Source organism: Poecilia reticulata, chromosome 18 (assembly GCF_904066995.2).
Source record: "Poecilia reticulata chromosome 18, P_reticulata-male-v2, whole genome shotgun sequence".
Taxonomy (NCBI): domain Eukaryota; kingdom Metazoa; phylum Chordata; class Actinopteri; order Cyprinodontiformes; family Poeciliidae; genus Poecilia; species Poecilia reticulata.
Genome location: NC_088847.1, coordinates 2,520,894 through 2,534,620, shown reverse-complemented (window position 1 = coordinate 2,534,620; position 13,727 = coordinate 2,520,894). Strand labels below are relative to the sequence as shown.

General features: G+C 38.5%; 1 protein-coding gene across 2 annotated transcripts in view; it reads left to right on the top strand.

The window, feature by feature from the left end:
* Window positions 1–13,727, top strand: part of eml3 (EMAP like 3) — a 57,437-nt gene that overhangs the window by 18,468 nt on the left and 25,242 nt on the right. For both annotated transcript variants that reach the window (XM_008434932.3, XM_008434933.3), the window contains exons 2-3: window positions 12,179–12,355; window positions 12,505–12,625. In XM_008434932.3, coding sequence (XP_008433154.1) covers window positions 12,179–12,355; window positions 12,505–12,625 — 298 coding nt within the window. The remainder of the gene's footprint in view (window positions 1–12,178; window positions 12,356–12,504; window positions 12,626–13,727) is intronic.

Genomic DNA, 13,727 nt, shown 5'->3' with positions numbered 1-13,727 from the left:
CTTTAGAAATCTGGACTGTGGACGTCTGTGCTGCTGCTACATGTTTAGCATTCAGATGCTATTTAGTCCTTTTATCACAACTTGAACACAATAATAGTCTTTTCCAGCGTCCAATCAAATCGGTTTTAAAAGCAAAAATGAACCTGAGCCAACAGAAGCAGCTCCATCATCCAGCACTGTTGTTTATGGATGTCGCTTGTGCGTCAGATTGACGGGCATACCAGAAATGCATGAACACTATGGTTATTTAAGAAAACCTTAGTGTTTCTTATGTAAAAAAAAAAAAAAAAGTATTGCGTTAAAAAAATTTTAAATGTTAAAATCTATTGAATTCATTGAAATGAATATGTTTAAGTGCTAACTCCAAATATGCATATTAGCATAAAAAGAGATGCACTGATCACCTTTTCCTGACTGATATCTATTGTTTCAACTCAGTCTCACCTGATGATGCCAGCTTAGACCATTTCCAACAGAAAATGTCTCTCCCCATCAAAACCTATGTACGTGGCCTTTAACTGATGCTTAGTTAAATTAAGAAACAAACATCAACGTTCATGTTGTATAGTGGTGTACTTAAAGACCAATAACGAGAGAGGTACCATAATTTGATAGATTTTTCAGTAATTGTCCTGCTTTTTTTCCAAACTGAAACATGATGGAGGAAAAGGAACATTGACAGATTTTTGAATTGTAGATGGGGACCAAAAGGGAAAATTGAGTATGATCTGCTTACCAGTACATCTCTAGTCTAAAACTAGTTATTCAAACTTTCAGAAGCTATTTAGGTTTTCTTTAAACCAAAGCTGTTTTATTTATTTATTTTTACATTTTTCTGTCCATTCACAATTTAGACATAGTTATCCTCCGTGTGCTCATACCCTTCATTGCAAAACTATTCACACCATTGAACTTTTGTTGTCAGTCTTATTGCGATTCAATATAACAATACAAAGTAATGTGATGGTGTAGAAGTGATTATGATCATCAAGGTTCTCTTGATGCTACATTTCTCTATGTAACATTTCGGTTAGAATGACTGCAGCCTAAATCCAGCTGTGTCTAGGTTCTGATGTTGCACACAAAGAACATAAATCTCATCACCTTCACCTCCGGCTCGACATGCACTTAATTTATCCACCACAAAAGTGAGAGTATCCCTGCCTGTCACTGTTGACCTTTAATCATGGCTCCGGCTGGAATGTTCCTCCAGAAAAATTCCAGCCCAGGTTTTACATCCAAACCAATCATACAGGCAGATTCCAAGTCCAGTTGTATCCATTCCAATTGATCCAAGATGTCAAACAAGGCAGTGAAGTTCAGGTTATTACTCAAATTGGTTGAAAGGTTTTCAATGTAAGGAAACCCAACAGTATTACAAAGGTTTTAACTTTGCACCAATCCCTCCTCCTGCAGGGACATTAGCCGCTAGATCGCATGGCGTCCCGAACTTTGCAGCAGTCTCTCATACAGAGCATGTTTGTAGCGACAGCACAATGGAGAGCTCTCCTTTAACAGGAAGAAACCTCCAGCACAACCAGAACCATCCGCCACAACCGACATTCCTTCTTTCTGCCTGGAGACGGACTTTAGCGGGTTTACCAGATCACTAGTTGACTTCGTGGGAAGGTCAATAGATCACCTGCAAATCCTCTGATTACTGGGCAGCTCTGTTCCTAAGACCTGCCAGCTGTAGAGTAGCTATAGCTGGCAGCTGGTATAGCTGGTTATAGAAGCCGCCCCTCACCATCACACACACACGAACATGCATACATTCACACACTTATACACTTCCTAACCATTACTAATCTATTCCTAACCTTAGCCAAAGTTTAATTCACAAAATTTTCTAATTTTCCACAAATGACCTTTTTTAGTTAGTGAAAAGTTGTCCTCTATAAGTACACAAGAACACACACACACACATACACATACACACACACACACACACACACACACACACACACACACACACACACACACACACACACACACACACACACACACACACACACACACACACACACACACACAGCTCCTAAATGGATTAACCAGAAAAACAGGTTTATATGTTGAGATGTGTTTTGTTGTCATTTTTGGCTGTGCTGGGTCTGTCCTTTCAGAGGAGGCGGATTAGATCCCACTCAACCAAAACCAATGAGCAGATGAAGGGACCATGCTCTATGACTCAGGCCTCCAAATGTTTGTAAGACCATTTCCAAAAAAAAAAAAAAAAATACTGGTTCCGGGTTTAAGATGAATAAAGGCGTTCCAACAGGCCTGCATGTTGACTCTGTGACAGGGCCATGGTGCGTTTTTGAGCTTCTCCTTTTCCTTGCTCATAGGAATTTCCACTGATTCCTCAAAATGTTGCAATCGAAAGATTTATAAATCATTTCTACTGGTTAATGAGCATGTAGGAAACTTATACATTTTGAGTAACAACATCCTGTCAACACCGCAACATGTAAATTAGTGAAAGGAGTTTAAAATGGATTTTAGAGAAAAGCTGCATTCTGGGTTGGAAATGTAATGTAATAATGACATTTATATAAAGTAAAACCTTTTTGACTTTCTTAATGACATAAATGTGGAAGTTGGTTCTTTTCAACAGCAGTTTGACATGCAGCGACCAGGCCGACTGGGATACAGATCTGAGTTCAGTTTTGAGGCTACATGAGCTACAACCTTCAGATGTTTTCAACAAAGTTTCTGGAAACACCTGACAGGGTTGAAGTCAGTGTTCAATGCAAACCAGTCAGGTTCCTGAAAACAGTAAAACACAGTAAAAATGCCAGTGTTGAATTAACACCCAAAAGTGTCTATATGTGTCCAAGTCAGCTGGTGTTAAATTCAACAATACAGAGTGTCACATTAACATTTAATGGTGTTAAAATATATTAAAAGTAACACCAGTGCAGTGTTGATCACAAAACATAATGTGGTGTTAAAAAAGTAAATAATTGACCAACAAGGTGTCAATATCAATCAAATACAGTGGAAAATATTCAAAGCAATACACAGAAATGGAAAGTTTAACTTTTCTTAAACCCATTTCAGTATTATAGACCGATGTTAATTTAACAAAAAAATGGGTGTCAATCTTTTAACACTTTCAAAACTGTTACTTTAACACCTGCTGACTTGGACACATATAGACACTTTTGGGTGTTAATTTAACACTGGCATTTTTACTACTCACTCATTCATGTCCTTATGGACCTTGCTTTGTGTCAGATTCACAGTGCTGTTGGAACTCCAGACACTTTCCACTCAGTCAGAACCTTAAAATGTCTTGGACTGTTGCAGCATTATGAGTTTACTTTACTGGAATGAAGGAGTCAAGCACAACTCCTGGAATAAAACCCATAATCAACATTGCAACAAACTCGGCAATTACAACGCAGTCAGGGAGTCATGACTGTCCACTCCAGAGAACACCTCTCCTCTACTCCGTTATCTAGGGGAGGAGTAGTGATTTCCACACATGTATGCATGACTTTGCATTGCATCTGTTGAGGTGAGGCTCAGATGATGCTGGTCTGCATGCCTTGGTGCTGAATTTTCTGTGACTACTGATGTGATTGGAAACCTGAGTTCAGTGGATAGGAGAACAAGAACTTCTGTATATTTTGTGGAGGTTTGGACTAAGCTGGTCTAATCACTTCAACTTATGATTAAGAGTAAGGTTTAAAAAACTGTAAATGATGTGTAAAATGGCAGAAAGCATTGAGCTTCATGTGATTCAGTAGAAATCAATTTGTGATTTTCTTTTTCATTTCTGATATTGCAGCAATTGTTTGTTTATTTGAAAGCTAAAAATGAAGAACGAGTATTAAATAAGATGTGTTCATGTGTTTGTTCTGCACTGGTGATGAAAGACTCATTTTGATCAGATGTGTCTGTAAAGTGTAAGACGCATTCCCAACAGTGGCAGAGAAAATGAGTTTGACTTTCTAAAATAACATCTTCAGCTGTAATCTGAAAGTATTTCTCCATCAAACAACAGCAGAACCTCTGGGGAAATGCAGCACTGATAAGTGATGAAGGAGATGAAGAACAGTTTTACTATTCCCTATAATTTTTAAATTATTTCTAAAGATACTTGTCCCATTTAGTATGCAAAGCAAACTCTTGGAATGGATAATCGAAATTTATGTTTAAATTAAAGATGCTTTTTTCCCCTCCTGTCTGTGAAACAAGATATCGCAGATGAACAAGTTCTCGGGCTTTTCAGCTGTCAATGTTTTGGTGGTGAACTTTAAAAATGAATAAATTCATCTTTATTGGGTTGAAATAAACTGAAATCTAGTTATTGTTAAGAAATACCTGACGTGATGTACCAAAAACTTTTCCAGCTCCCTTTTTGACCTCTGTGCTGCAGTTCTCCTTCTGACCAGAAGGAATAGTTCAGTTTTACCGGCAGTCGTTCATATTCTATATTTCATCCTGTTTTAGTTTAACAACTTAAACCCAGTGCAACATCAAAATACTCATGCAAAAATCAAAATACTCATGCATCTAGATTTTAACCAAAAACTGCACAAAAACTTATCTACAGAATTTCATGTGCAGTCATACATCACTTCCTACCCATTCCTCTGCTGACTGGTGTGTAGCGAAAAATCTGCAGCAGCGACAACGGAACAGATAGTGACTCAGTCTCCAAATGTTCCAAACATTCTGCTGCGCCATTATTAAGCCTTAATGTCAGCTGGAACAGTGGTGCAGTTGCTGTGAATTTGAAATGTGGAGCAGATTCCTGCTTCTCTGGAGCTGTTGCCACACTTCGATGAGTCATCCATGGTCTTGGCTCAGAGATGAAAAACTGAAAACAAGAAAACCAGACTGTCAGTGTAGAGTGGAAAAGTAACTGAATTAGTGTGTGTGTGTGCACGCGTGTGTGAGTGATAGAGAGGAAGAGAGAGAGAGACCTAGCTGTGCTTTGGCATGAATATCCAACCGATAAAATGTCTAAATACTTTATGGTTAGGGCTTTATGACTTTTCTGGAAATAGTTTGTACTCCATAACAGAGGGAGCTTAACATCTTAATGATTTATTTTTATGTGTAAAAACAAATGATGGCCAAGTTACCATTAGGACTTTCCAGTTGCCACTGGAAAAAATAGTGTTCTGTAATGGACTCGGCTAACCTGACACACCTGTTGGCTTGTCACGTTGGACCTTCTGGGAATTCTGAGTCTGTTTGCAAAAGTTTTAGCATGTGCACTGAAAATATCGGAAAGATTACAGAGGAAGTCAGCCATCTTTCTTGTGCACATTCTTCCTCATTTAATTGTTAATTTCTTCAGTTTTTAAAGACCCAGTGTAACCAACCTCTGGCAGCCACTGAATAAATTGTGGTAACACCAACATTAATTACAGCACTGCATAGCGATCGTTAAAAGTAATGCTGTGATCGTTCCTTTGCTGTAGGCGAAGGGGAAGAGTGTAGTTTGGCCGACGTACAGGTTCAAGAAAGCAGTCAGGGTTTCACATGGGAAGGTAACTGTTACCAGAACCAGGATCTTTTATGCAAATAAGCATCGACTTGTATGTAAACAACATCCAAATACAAAGGAAACAGCATTTTAAAAGGGTATGAAATATAATTTGCATGAGCCACTTTGAAATTTGAGAAACAGGATATAAAATATCAGTGTAGCTTATCTTTAATTTCACCAGTTTGTAATTTGCTTGAAGCTACACCATCAACTATTTTGGGGGCCTTGAAAATATTTAAATCTTGTTTTGTGGTGATTTGCATTAGCGACAAAAACTTGGATCCAGAGCTGAAGCTGCGGCCGTGCAGCTGCAGAGGGTTCTGATGACTAATCCATTCATGTGATTCAGTAGAATCACAGAATAAAATGTCTGGTGAATTGTATGCTTTATGTCCCAAATGGATAATAAAGTAATCAAACTTCCAAATATGAAAGCAACAGGTTGAAGTATAATTATCATGATGCCTTTCAGAAAACTACTGTTACACTAACATTCTAGTTTCTTTTAGTGCTGATTGGATATCAGAATGTAAACCTAAACATGCAATAGGCAATTTAGGAATAATAATGTTAAATAAAAATAACTACATTTCATGTGTTTGTTTTTTTTAGTCTTTTTTTTTCTTTCTTTAAAGGACTTGTAATCATTATCAATGTCGATGTCAAATTTATTTATATAGCACCTCTAAAAACAGGTTTAAAACTACACCAAAGTTCTGTACAAAAACAATAATTATGACTTTGCTATTTGCTGCTGAAAAAGCACAAACTAAGAAAAAAGTTGAGAGTATGGGGAGTTAGGAGACACCTTGAGAATTTGCTGTATTTATCCTTCAAAACTTGATTGTAAAACTCCCTCATTGCCAGTTTCATGGCCAGTAAAACAGACTGGGCCATTCATTTTTCCCATTAAATCCAGGCCACTAAGTAGAGGACTCCTCTGCCAAAAACAGATCCAGTGTTTCTTTACAGCAGCAGTGGGTGTGGTCCTCCAAACTTCCAGTTACATGAAATATTCAGTGAGTAAAAAGGAAATCGAAGGAGAAACTGTGTGAGTGACTTTAAGAACTTTTATCAGTTAATCCTCGATGTCTTTGAGGGTTTATTTCTCTTCAGTGTTGTGTTCAGAGGTTTTGGAATCCACAAAAATTCCTGAATCTTTTATTAATTGTATTGTCAGTTACATTTGTATAAGTAAAGATGGGACTAGGGTTGTTTGTAACTTAAACAACTTCTTGGAGGAAAAGCCCAGCTTCCTGTTTGGCATTCCTTCCTGGTGAGAGTTGCCCAGTTCTCATTGTTCTGCTTTGTCCAGATTTCTCTAATTACTGCTGTGTAATGACAGAAAATCATCTGAAAGAGTTTAAGGTTAATGTTCAGGCTCGGATAGGTCTCGTTCTTTTTAAAAGCAGACAACTCTTCACTAGTGATTTTTTTTTCATTTAAAATTAATATTCCTGTTTTTTGTTTACTATTTTGCTGAATTTATGCATATGTTCAATAAGCTGTAAACATGCTGTATATTTTTTGGTGTTCTGTTCAATTTTTTCAGTTTTCTTCACAAAGTGAAAACAGGGACCTGTAGAAGAGACCCCTCTTACAAAATACTTCCAGAATAAAAAAAATTATTCACCCCCAATTTGAAACCCATAATCTCTTATTAAATCAAAATGTTTGATTTAATTATAGTATAAATAAATCAAAAGATTCTGCCTGTAACCATTAAGTTTGGAGAACACAAAGAATGTAAATATTTCTGTTAATCACAAGGTTCCAGTTACTTGACACATACTGTACTGATGTACAAAATAACGTAGGCTTAATGAAGTGAAGTTGTCTTTACGCAGAGAGAGCAACAGTATGATGATACATCCGGTTATGGAGGTGCTCCTTTTTATTTTATTTTTTTACCTTGATTTTTTATTAAATTTGTTTTTTGGAGAACATGCTTTCTTTTTCCTTAGTGTGTTTTGCTCACTTTTCTTACTGTGTAGAAACATTTTTAGAGCATAAATATCAGCATGGATAAGTGAAGTTAGTGTGCATAAAGGTTCTGGTGACTGGTAGACTTTTTTAACTGACTGGTAGAGAAACTAACTGGTTGCAGCCAAGACGTAAAGTGAAATAGATACCAGTCTTTGTTACAGAAATGATTCCTAAGCTGCACTTTGTTCATAAAGCTGTCCCGGTTTGGACAGATGCTCCACAGCATCACATTACATTCACACACACCGATACACACTTCCATGACTTCACTCTGCTCAGGCCAAGTTTCTGCTCCTGCAGAATTAGGAGACGTATCCAGCTGAAAATGATTAGTTCATATGAACTCTTCTTGTTCGTTTCGATCTATCGCTGTCTGAGTGTCGAAGCAGAGTCGAGGTTTTGTGAGGAAATTGCGTTTATTTGTAAATGGTAGTGGATCATTAATGCTGCACATTGACATACGAGTATGTGTGTGTTCTTCTATTTCTCCTGAAAACAGCAAAGCAGGAGGCCAGAGTGGGGCACAGAGGTCTCATGTGGTTTTGCTTTTCTCAAACTTTTCCATCCACATTTCATCATCTGCCTCATAAAGTGAGACTGGAATGTTTTGTTTATCATCCAGACAGTTTTGTGGGGAGAGTTCAGCCTCACCAATAAAGCTCTGATATTTTTTCTGTTTAGCCTATAAAACGTTTTCACTTCCTTTGGTGTTTTCTCCTTTTTATTGCTTGTGCAGATGATCAAGAACATTTGACTTTGACAGGTGATTTCTACAAAATGCCCACAAAAAACTGACATAAAATAGTAATTGGATAAATATTCACCCACTTCATGTCAGTATTTAGTAGCTGTATTTAGAGTCTGCTGAGTCAGGCTGACATCTGGACGCTGCTATAGTTCCAGAGTCTGCTGCTGAGAAGGATCCCCACTGCATGATGCTGCCACCACCATGGTTCCCTGTGGGGATGGTGTGTTTGGTGTCCACCACACTTGGCGTCTTGCCTGAAGGACAAAAAGCTCCAATTTGGTCTAATCAGATCAAAGAACTTTGTGGACCTTAGAGTCTCTATCTGGACTCTAGTCCAGTCTGTCCCATAAAGATTTGACTGGTTAAAAACTGGGCAACAGTTGCTGTCTGCAGAGTCACTCCATCTCAACTGCTGAAACTTGTAGTTCATTCAGCGTTGTCTTACTAGTTTGTGAAGACAGATGGACCAGATGGAAACATTTATTGATGATAATTCCAGGGAAAGTTCAGGGCTTTAAAGATTTTTTTGCATCCATCCCCTGCCTTATACTTTTCAACAGCTGTTTTTCTGACCTTGAGCCACTCTTTTCTTCTCTACAAATCCTTCAGAACTGCGAAACCTAACTTTAGCAACAACTAACAATCATGATCCACAACCAGGAATTATACTTTGCCAATGATTGCAGTCTTCAGATTCATTTCTGCATTAATTTATGTTCTCTAAAGCAGTTGCTCTTTCCATATAGTACCTCTGTACCTCTTTGGTCCACAATCACAGGTTCTAAGGAAGTTTTGCCTTTTAACACCAAACCCTTTTTAGTACAATGATAAGGTACAAAGTCTACACCACTGAGGATTTGCTTTGTTTTATGGCTTTGTAAGCACCTGTGGCTTTTGGTTACCCTGTGTAAAGGCCAGGGATGGAAGAACAGAGAGGGTGTGGTGTGTGAACTCAGCCAGTAGCTTCTGTGTATAAGGTGACTGAGCAGAGTAGCTACTGGTTTTCAACACACACGTGTGTATGCAGCTGAGCAAAACCAACTTTTCATTTTTAAAGGCTTTACTGTTTAGTAGTGTTGGCTGAAAATATGTTTCATAGTTGTAACTGCTTGTGCAAGTCGCTACAAGTAGTTAGACTTTGATTATTATTTATAGGTTATAAACTTGAGTCATTAGAAATGGTCCAACTTTGGCTGATTGGTTGGTGCGCATTTCTATAATAATTTTTAGATTGAGTGTTTCACACGTGTGAAGCCTTTAACAATATGTAGGGAAATAACAGCTTTAAGATGAAAAATGTTGCTACATAACATTGTTGCATTTGTTTCACTTTCAGTTTAATTTAATTTCTGTGCAAGGCGAACCAAAACTATAGAACTTTTTTTTTCTCCAAAGCAGACTTGGACGCACCCTTTCATTAAACCTGGCTAAATATAGTAAACGCTCTCGAAGAAAGTTCCCCATTTCCTGTTCTTCTATCTGAGAATAGATTGAACTTTTCCTATTCTAAGGAAATTGAAACCAATTTACCAGGAGGACCTGTGGGATCTTTTGCAGTGATTTACAGATTTCCTTCCTACAAAAATGTTACCTTAGTCATTTTATTGAAATTAGTAAAGTTTCTTGTTGACCAGGTTGGAGCAAAAATATGCACAAATTTTTTTTCAAAATTGCGTCAATATTTGGGACCACAAGTACTTTCAACCTAACTATTTTGGTTTCACATGGCAACCATTTGGTCACCACTAGTTTATGTCCTGGTACATCCAAAAAAAAATCCATTTTGATAATTACGGTTTACAGATAAGGAAAAGCCAGAACTCGCTGTCTCAGAAAATGTGTATCTTACAAAACATAAAAAAGAATAAAAGACAGAAATTTCAAGTTTCTGTTTATTTCTATGCTCTCAATACTTGTTTGGGTTTCCTTTTGCATGAACAGTGCAGCATGGCACGGAGGAGACCAGCCTGTAGTTCTGCTAAGGTGCAGATTGTGTTGATGCCATGTTCAAATTTCGGAGATACTGAACTTTGGGTTTTAATTATTTGTAAACCACAGAATCATCAAAATGACAAGAAATAACGGTTTGAAATAATTTTATACGATGTGTGATGAGTCTTTATAATACCAGCTTCACTTTCTGAAATGTGAAAAATTAAAAAAAAATGTAATGACATTGTTTTTGGTGTGTGTTCCTGCAGTACCAATTTACAACAATTCCCATCTAAAGGTGCAATTGTTGGCAACTATCAACCTGAGAAACCAACATTCCAGGAAATTAGGAGGAAAAATATAATTATAAATCCTATTTAGGAAATTATAAATCCTATTTAGCAGAATTAGGCTTAGTGTAAGAAATGTATCATAGTTTCCTTTGAGTATCTTTAACTCTTATTCTTTGTTTAATTTCTGAAAGCTGTACAGAATTTGTTCATTGTGATTTATCTCCATGAAAGCAAACAGACTGCTGGTTTCTCAGGTTGATAGTTGCCAATAGTTCTCTTGCTGCTGACAGCTGCTGGCTGTTTGCCCGGACTATGACATATTATGTTGTCAACTGAGCATAAAAGAGCAGTGAGCCTCATGCAAGTGTTGGCATGTCGTAACTGATTCTCTGAGGACGTTTTCTGTTCAACTGAATTGCTGGAGGTGATTTCATCATCACTGCTCTTACAAAACGCCTGGTTCTTCTTTCTTGGAAGTGAAAAGATTATAGCTTCTGAAGTGATGTCTATTTTGAATTCCTCTGAGCTGAGAAAAGTCAACGTAACGATAAGTACAGAGTGAAGAACACACGTAACTCAAACAGCTGTGATCCCAATATCTGATAAATAACTGATAAATAAGATCCACATTTAACAAACAAACAAAGAAATAGATTCTTGGGTGTACATAAATAGAAAAATCTGTTAAAGTTTTTCTTCCCCGGTTTGATTCCCAGACTCAAACCATTTGCTGCATATCTGCCTTTTTTCTTATCCAGCTGTTGTTGATTTGAGGCCAGTCGAGCCACAGAAAGCTTTGGGAGGAAAAACGGATATTCTTTGCATCAGTGCATAATAAAGACGTCTATATGGTCTTCCCACATCTCAAAATCTATCTAAACTTGTGTTGCAACGAGGACTTCTTTCTCTGATTGTCTTTCCGTCTATAGAAACTAGGGGTACATGATTTATCTTCCAGACGATGTATTGGCACCGATTTCCTTAATTTTGATATTTACATGTGAAGCTGATTTTATTCCCCAATCTTATCTATCTCAGTTAAGGTCTAAAAATCAACCATTTTCTTTTCTGCTGTTTTGACTGATAGGCCCGTTCATCAGGTCATGTCTGCACATTTAACAATAGTCACCCCACTTCTAACAACTCAGTGACTTTCTTGCTATGTTTATCAATCTTTCATGCAAAAAAATAGCATTGGTAAAAATCTGAATCAGCAGATCAGGTTTTTTAAAAGATCTGTAATCAGACAACTGCAATCATTGCAGGCCTACTAAGAACTTGTTCATTCTTTTATTCTATAAGCTAGCAACGGAATAATTCTATTAAAAAAATCAAAGTTTTTTGGCACGTCTTGGTTTAACGTGTGTGTATTTGAAATGCTCTTTATCATGGAGGTAAAAAGCTTTGAAGAGAAAATGTGCATGTGTTAGTTTGTTGTTTCAGATTAATCCTAAAGTGAAAGTTGCCCCGTCTTGGTTCCTGCACAGCTCATCAATCAGTGGATCATTATTTAAAATGTACAAAGGTACTTTCATTCAGTGTAAGCAATACAGTCGATATTAATCAGTTGGCGGCAGAGGATTTTGTGTATTTTGAAAAAAAAAATTAAAACTAAAGTTGAGGCTTGTATTTCCTCCATGAGCATTTTCAAACAGATATGTTCGCAATTGAGGCATTGCTTTTCACGAAGAATATTTTGCGGACTACTTGCAGATGATGTGTCAGCAGACGGCAGCACTGATTACCCCGACCGCAGTTCCTCCATGGAGGTGCGTCTGCAAGCACAGGAGGATGAGATCACGCTGCTGAAGTCGTCGCTGGCTGATGCCCTGCGGAGGATCCGGATGCATGATCAGCTGCTCCCATTACTGAAGCAGCAGCTGATTGCAGGTCAGTGTTTGGTCAGGTCAGAAGCTGGATTTATGTCAAATCCTGACCGTCCTGGCCGCGATCAAACATACTGTCATGTTCTTGTAATTGTGCATGCAGAAAGAGTGAATGCCCTCACAAATATGGACCATTCCTTCTGATTCCCCCAGTGAACCCCAGTGCTGCCCGGGTACTGAACCAGGTGTGTTACTCAGACGGTTTCACCAGCGGCAGAAAACTCTCATCAAGTTCAGCCAACGATGGAATTTACCACGCTGCCACGGCTGCCAGGTGATTCCAACTCAGAGCCAGGCTGCAGCTCACAGCTACACCACTTACCTTAGCATGACAACTGATCACCTGTAATTTCTGCCAACTACAATTTTAAATGATAGTAAAAAGTGACAGTTTAGGTGGTTTATAATCCTGATGGTCGTGGCAGCATTTCAGAAAGCCTCCCTGTTATTTATCTGCTTCAATCAAAGCTTTTGTAAATTATTGACATCTCCATTGTTGTTACAAGCTTTGCCTTGCAGGCAGTGGCGCGACTACACATTATTCAGGTGGATGCGAAAACATAGATCCCTCCCCCCCAGGTGACGATACGTGAAGGGTAAAACTCGCTACATTTACCTCGTTATGTGCGCGAGGTGAAGGAGCGTAAGGCGCGCTGAAGTGTATGGGAAAACATCATCGATGCACCGCCCCCTGCAGACTGGGTTTTGGCGCCCCCTCTGGTGCTGCGCCCCTATGTGTTGCATACCCTGCATACCCACTTTTTGCGCCACTGCTTGCAGGGACGCCTTGGACAGTTTGCCACTGTATCACAGAGCAAACATAAGTGCATATACTTATGTTTTGTATGCAGCACCGAGGAGATAAGGTTGAGAGTTGGAGCAACCAGTGTCTTTACAACTGGTTGGAACAGCCAGTTGTAAAGACACACAATGTGCTGCTATCTGTGCAGCACTGACAGGGTGCGGTGGAGGAGAAACGGGGCTAGGCGCCCCATTAGCTCAACAAAATTGCTAGTATCCATCCATGTAGGCTACAGGCATCAAATCACAACCATCAGTGTGCTCAGAGTCTGCATGGATCACAGATTTCACACAGCACCCCTGATTTTGTGGAGCATTAAGAATGGCTGAGTCAGCATTCCTGAACACAATGCAGTAGAGGATCTGGGTTCACCTGAACAGGCTGTGAACAACAGGTCTTCTCACAGCATCGAGACTTACCACGTCTAGATGCTACATGCTGAGGGACTCCTACTAAAAAAGATGAAATTCTAAACTGTTTTTAAAAAAGTGCTTCAAAGGCATCATTTGCAAATTTTGTAGATTTGTAACAGAAAGTGACGTACATGTCCAGGTTGATAGAATTTCCTGAGGCA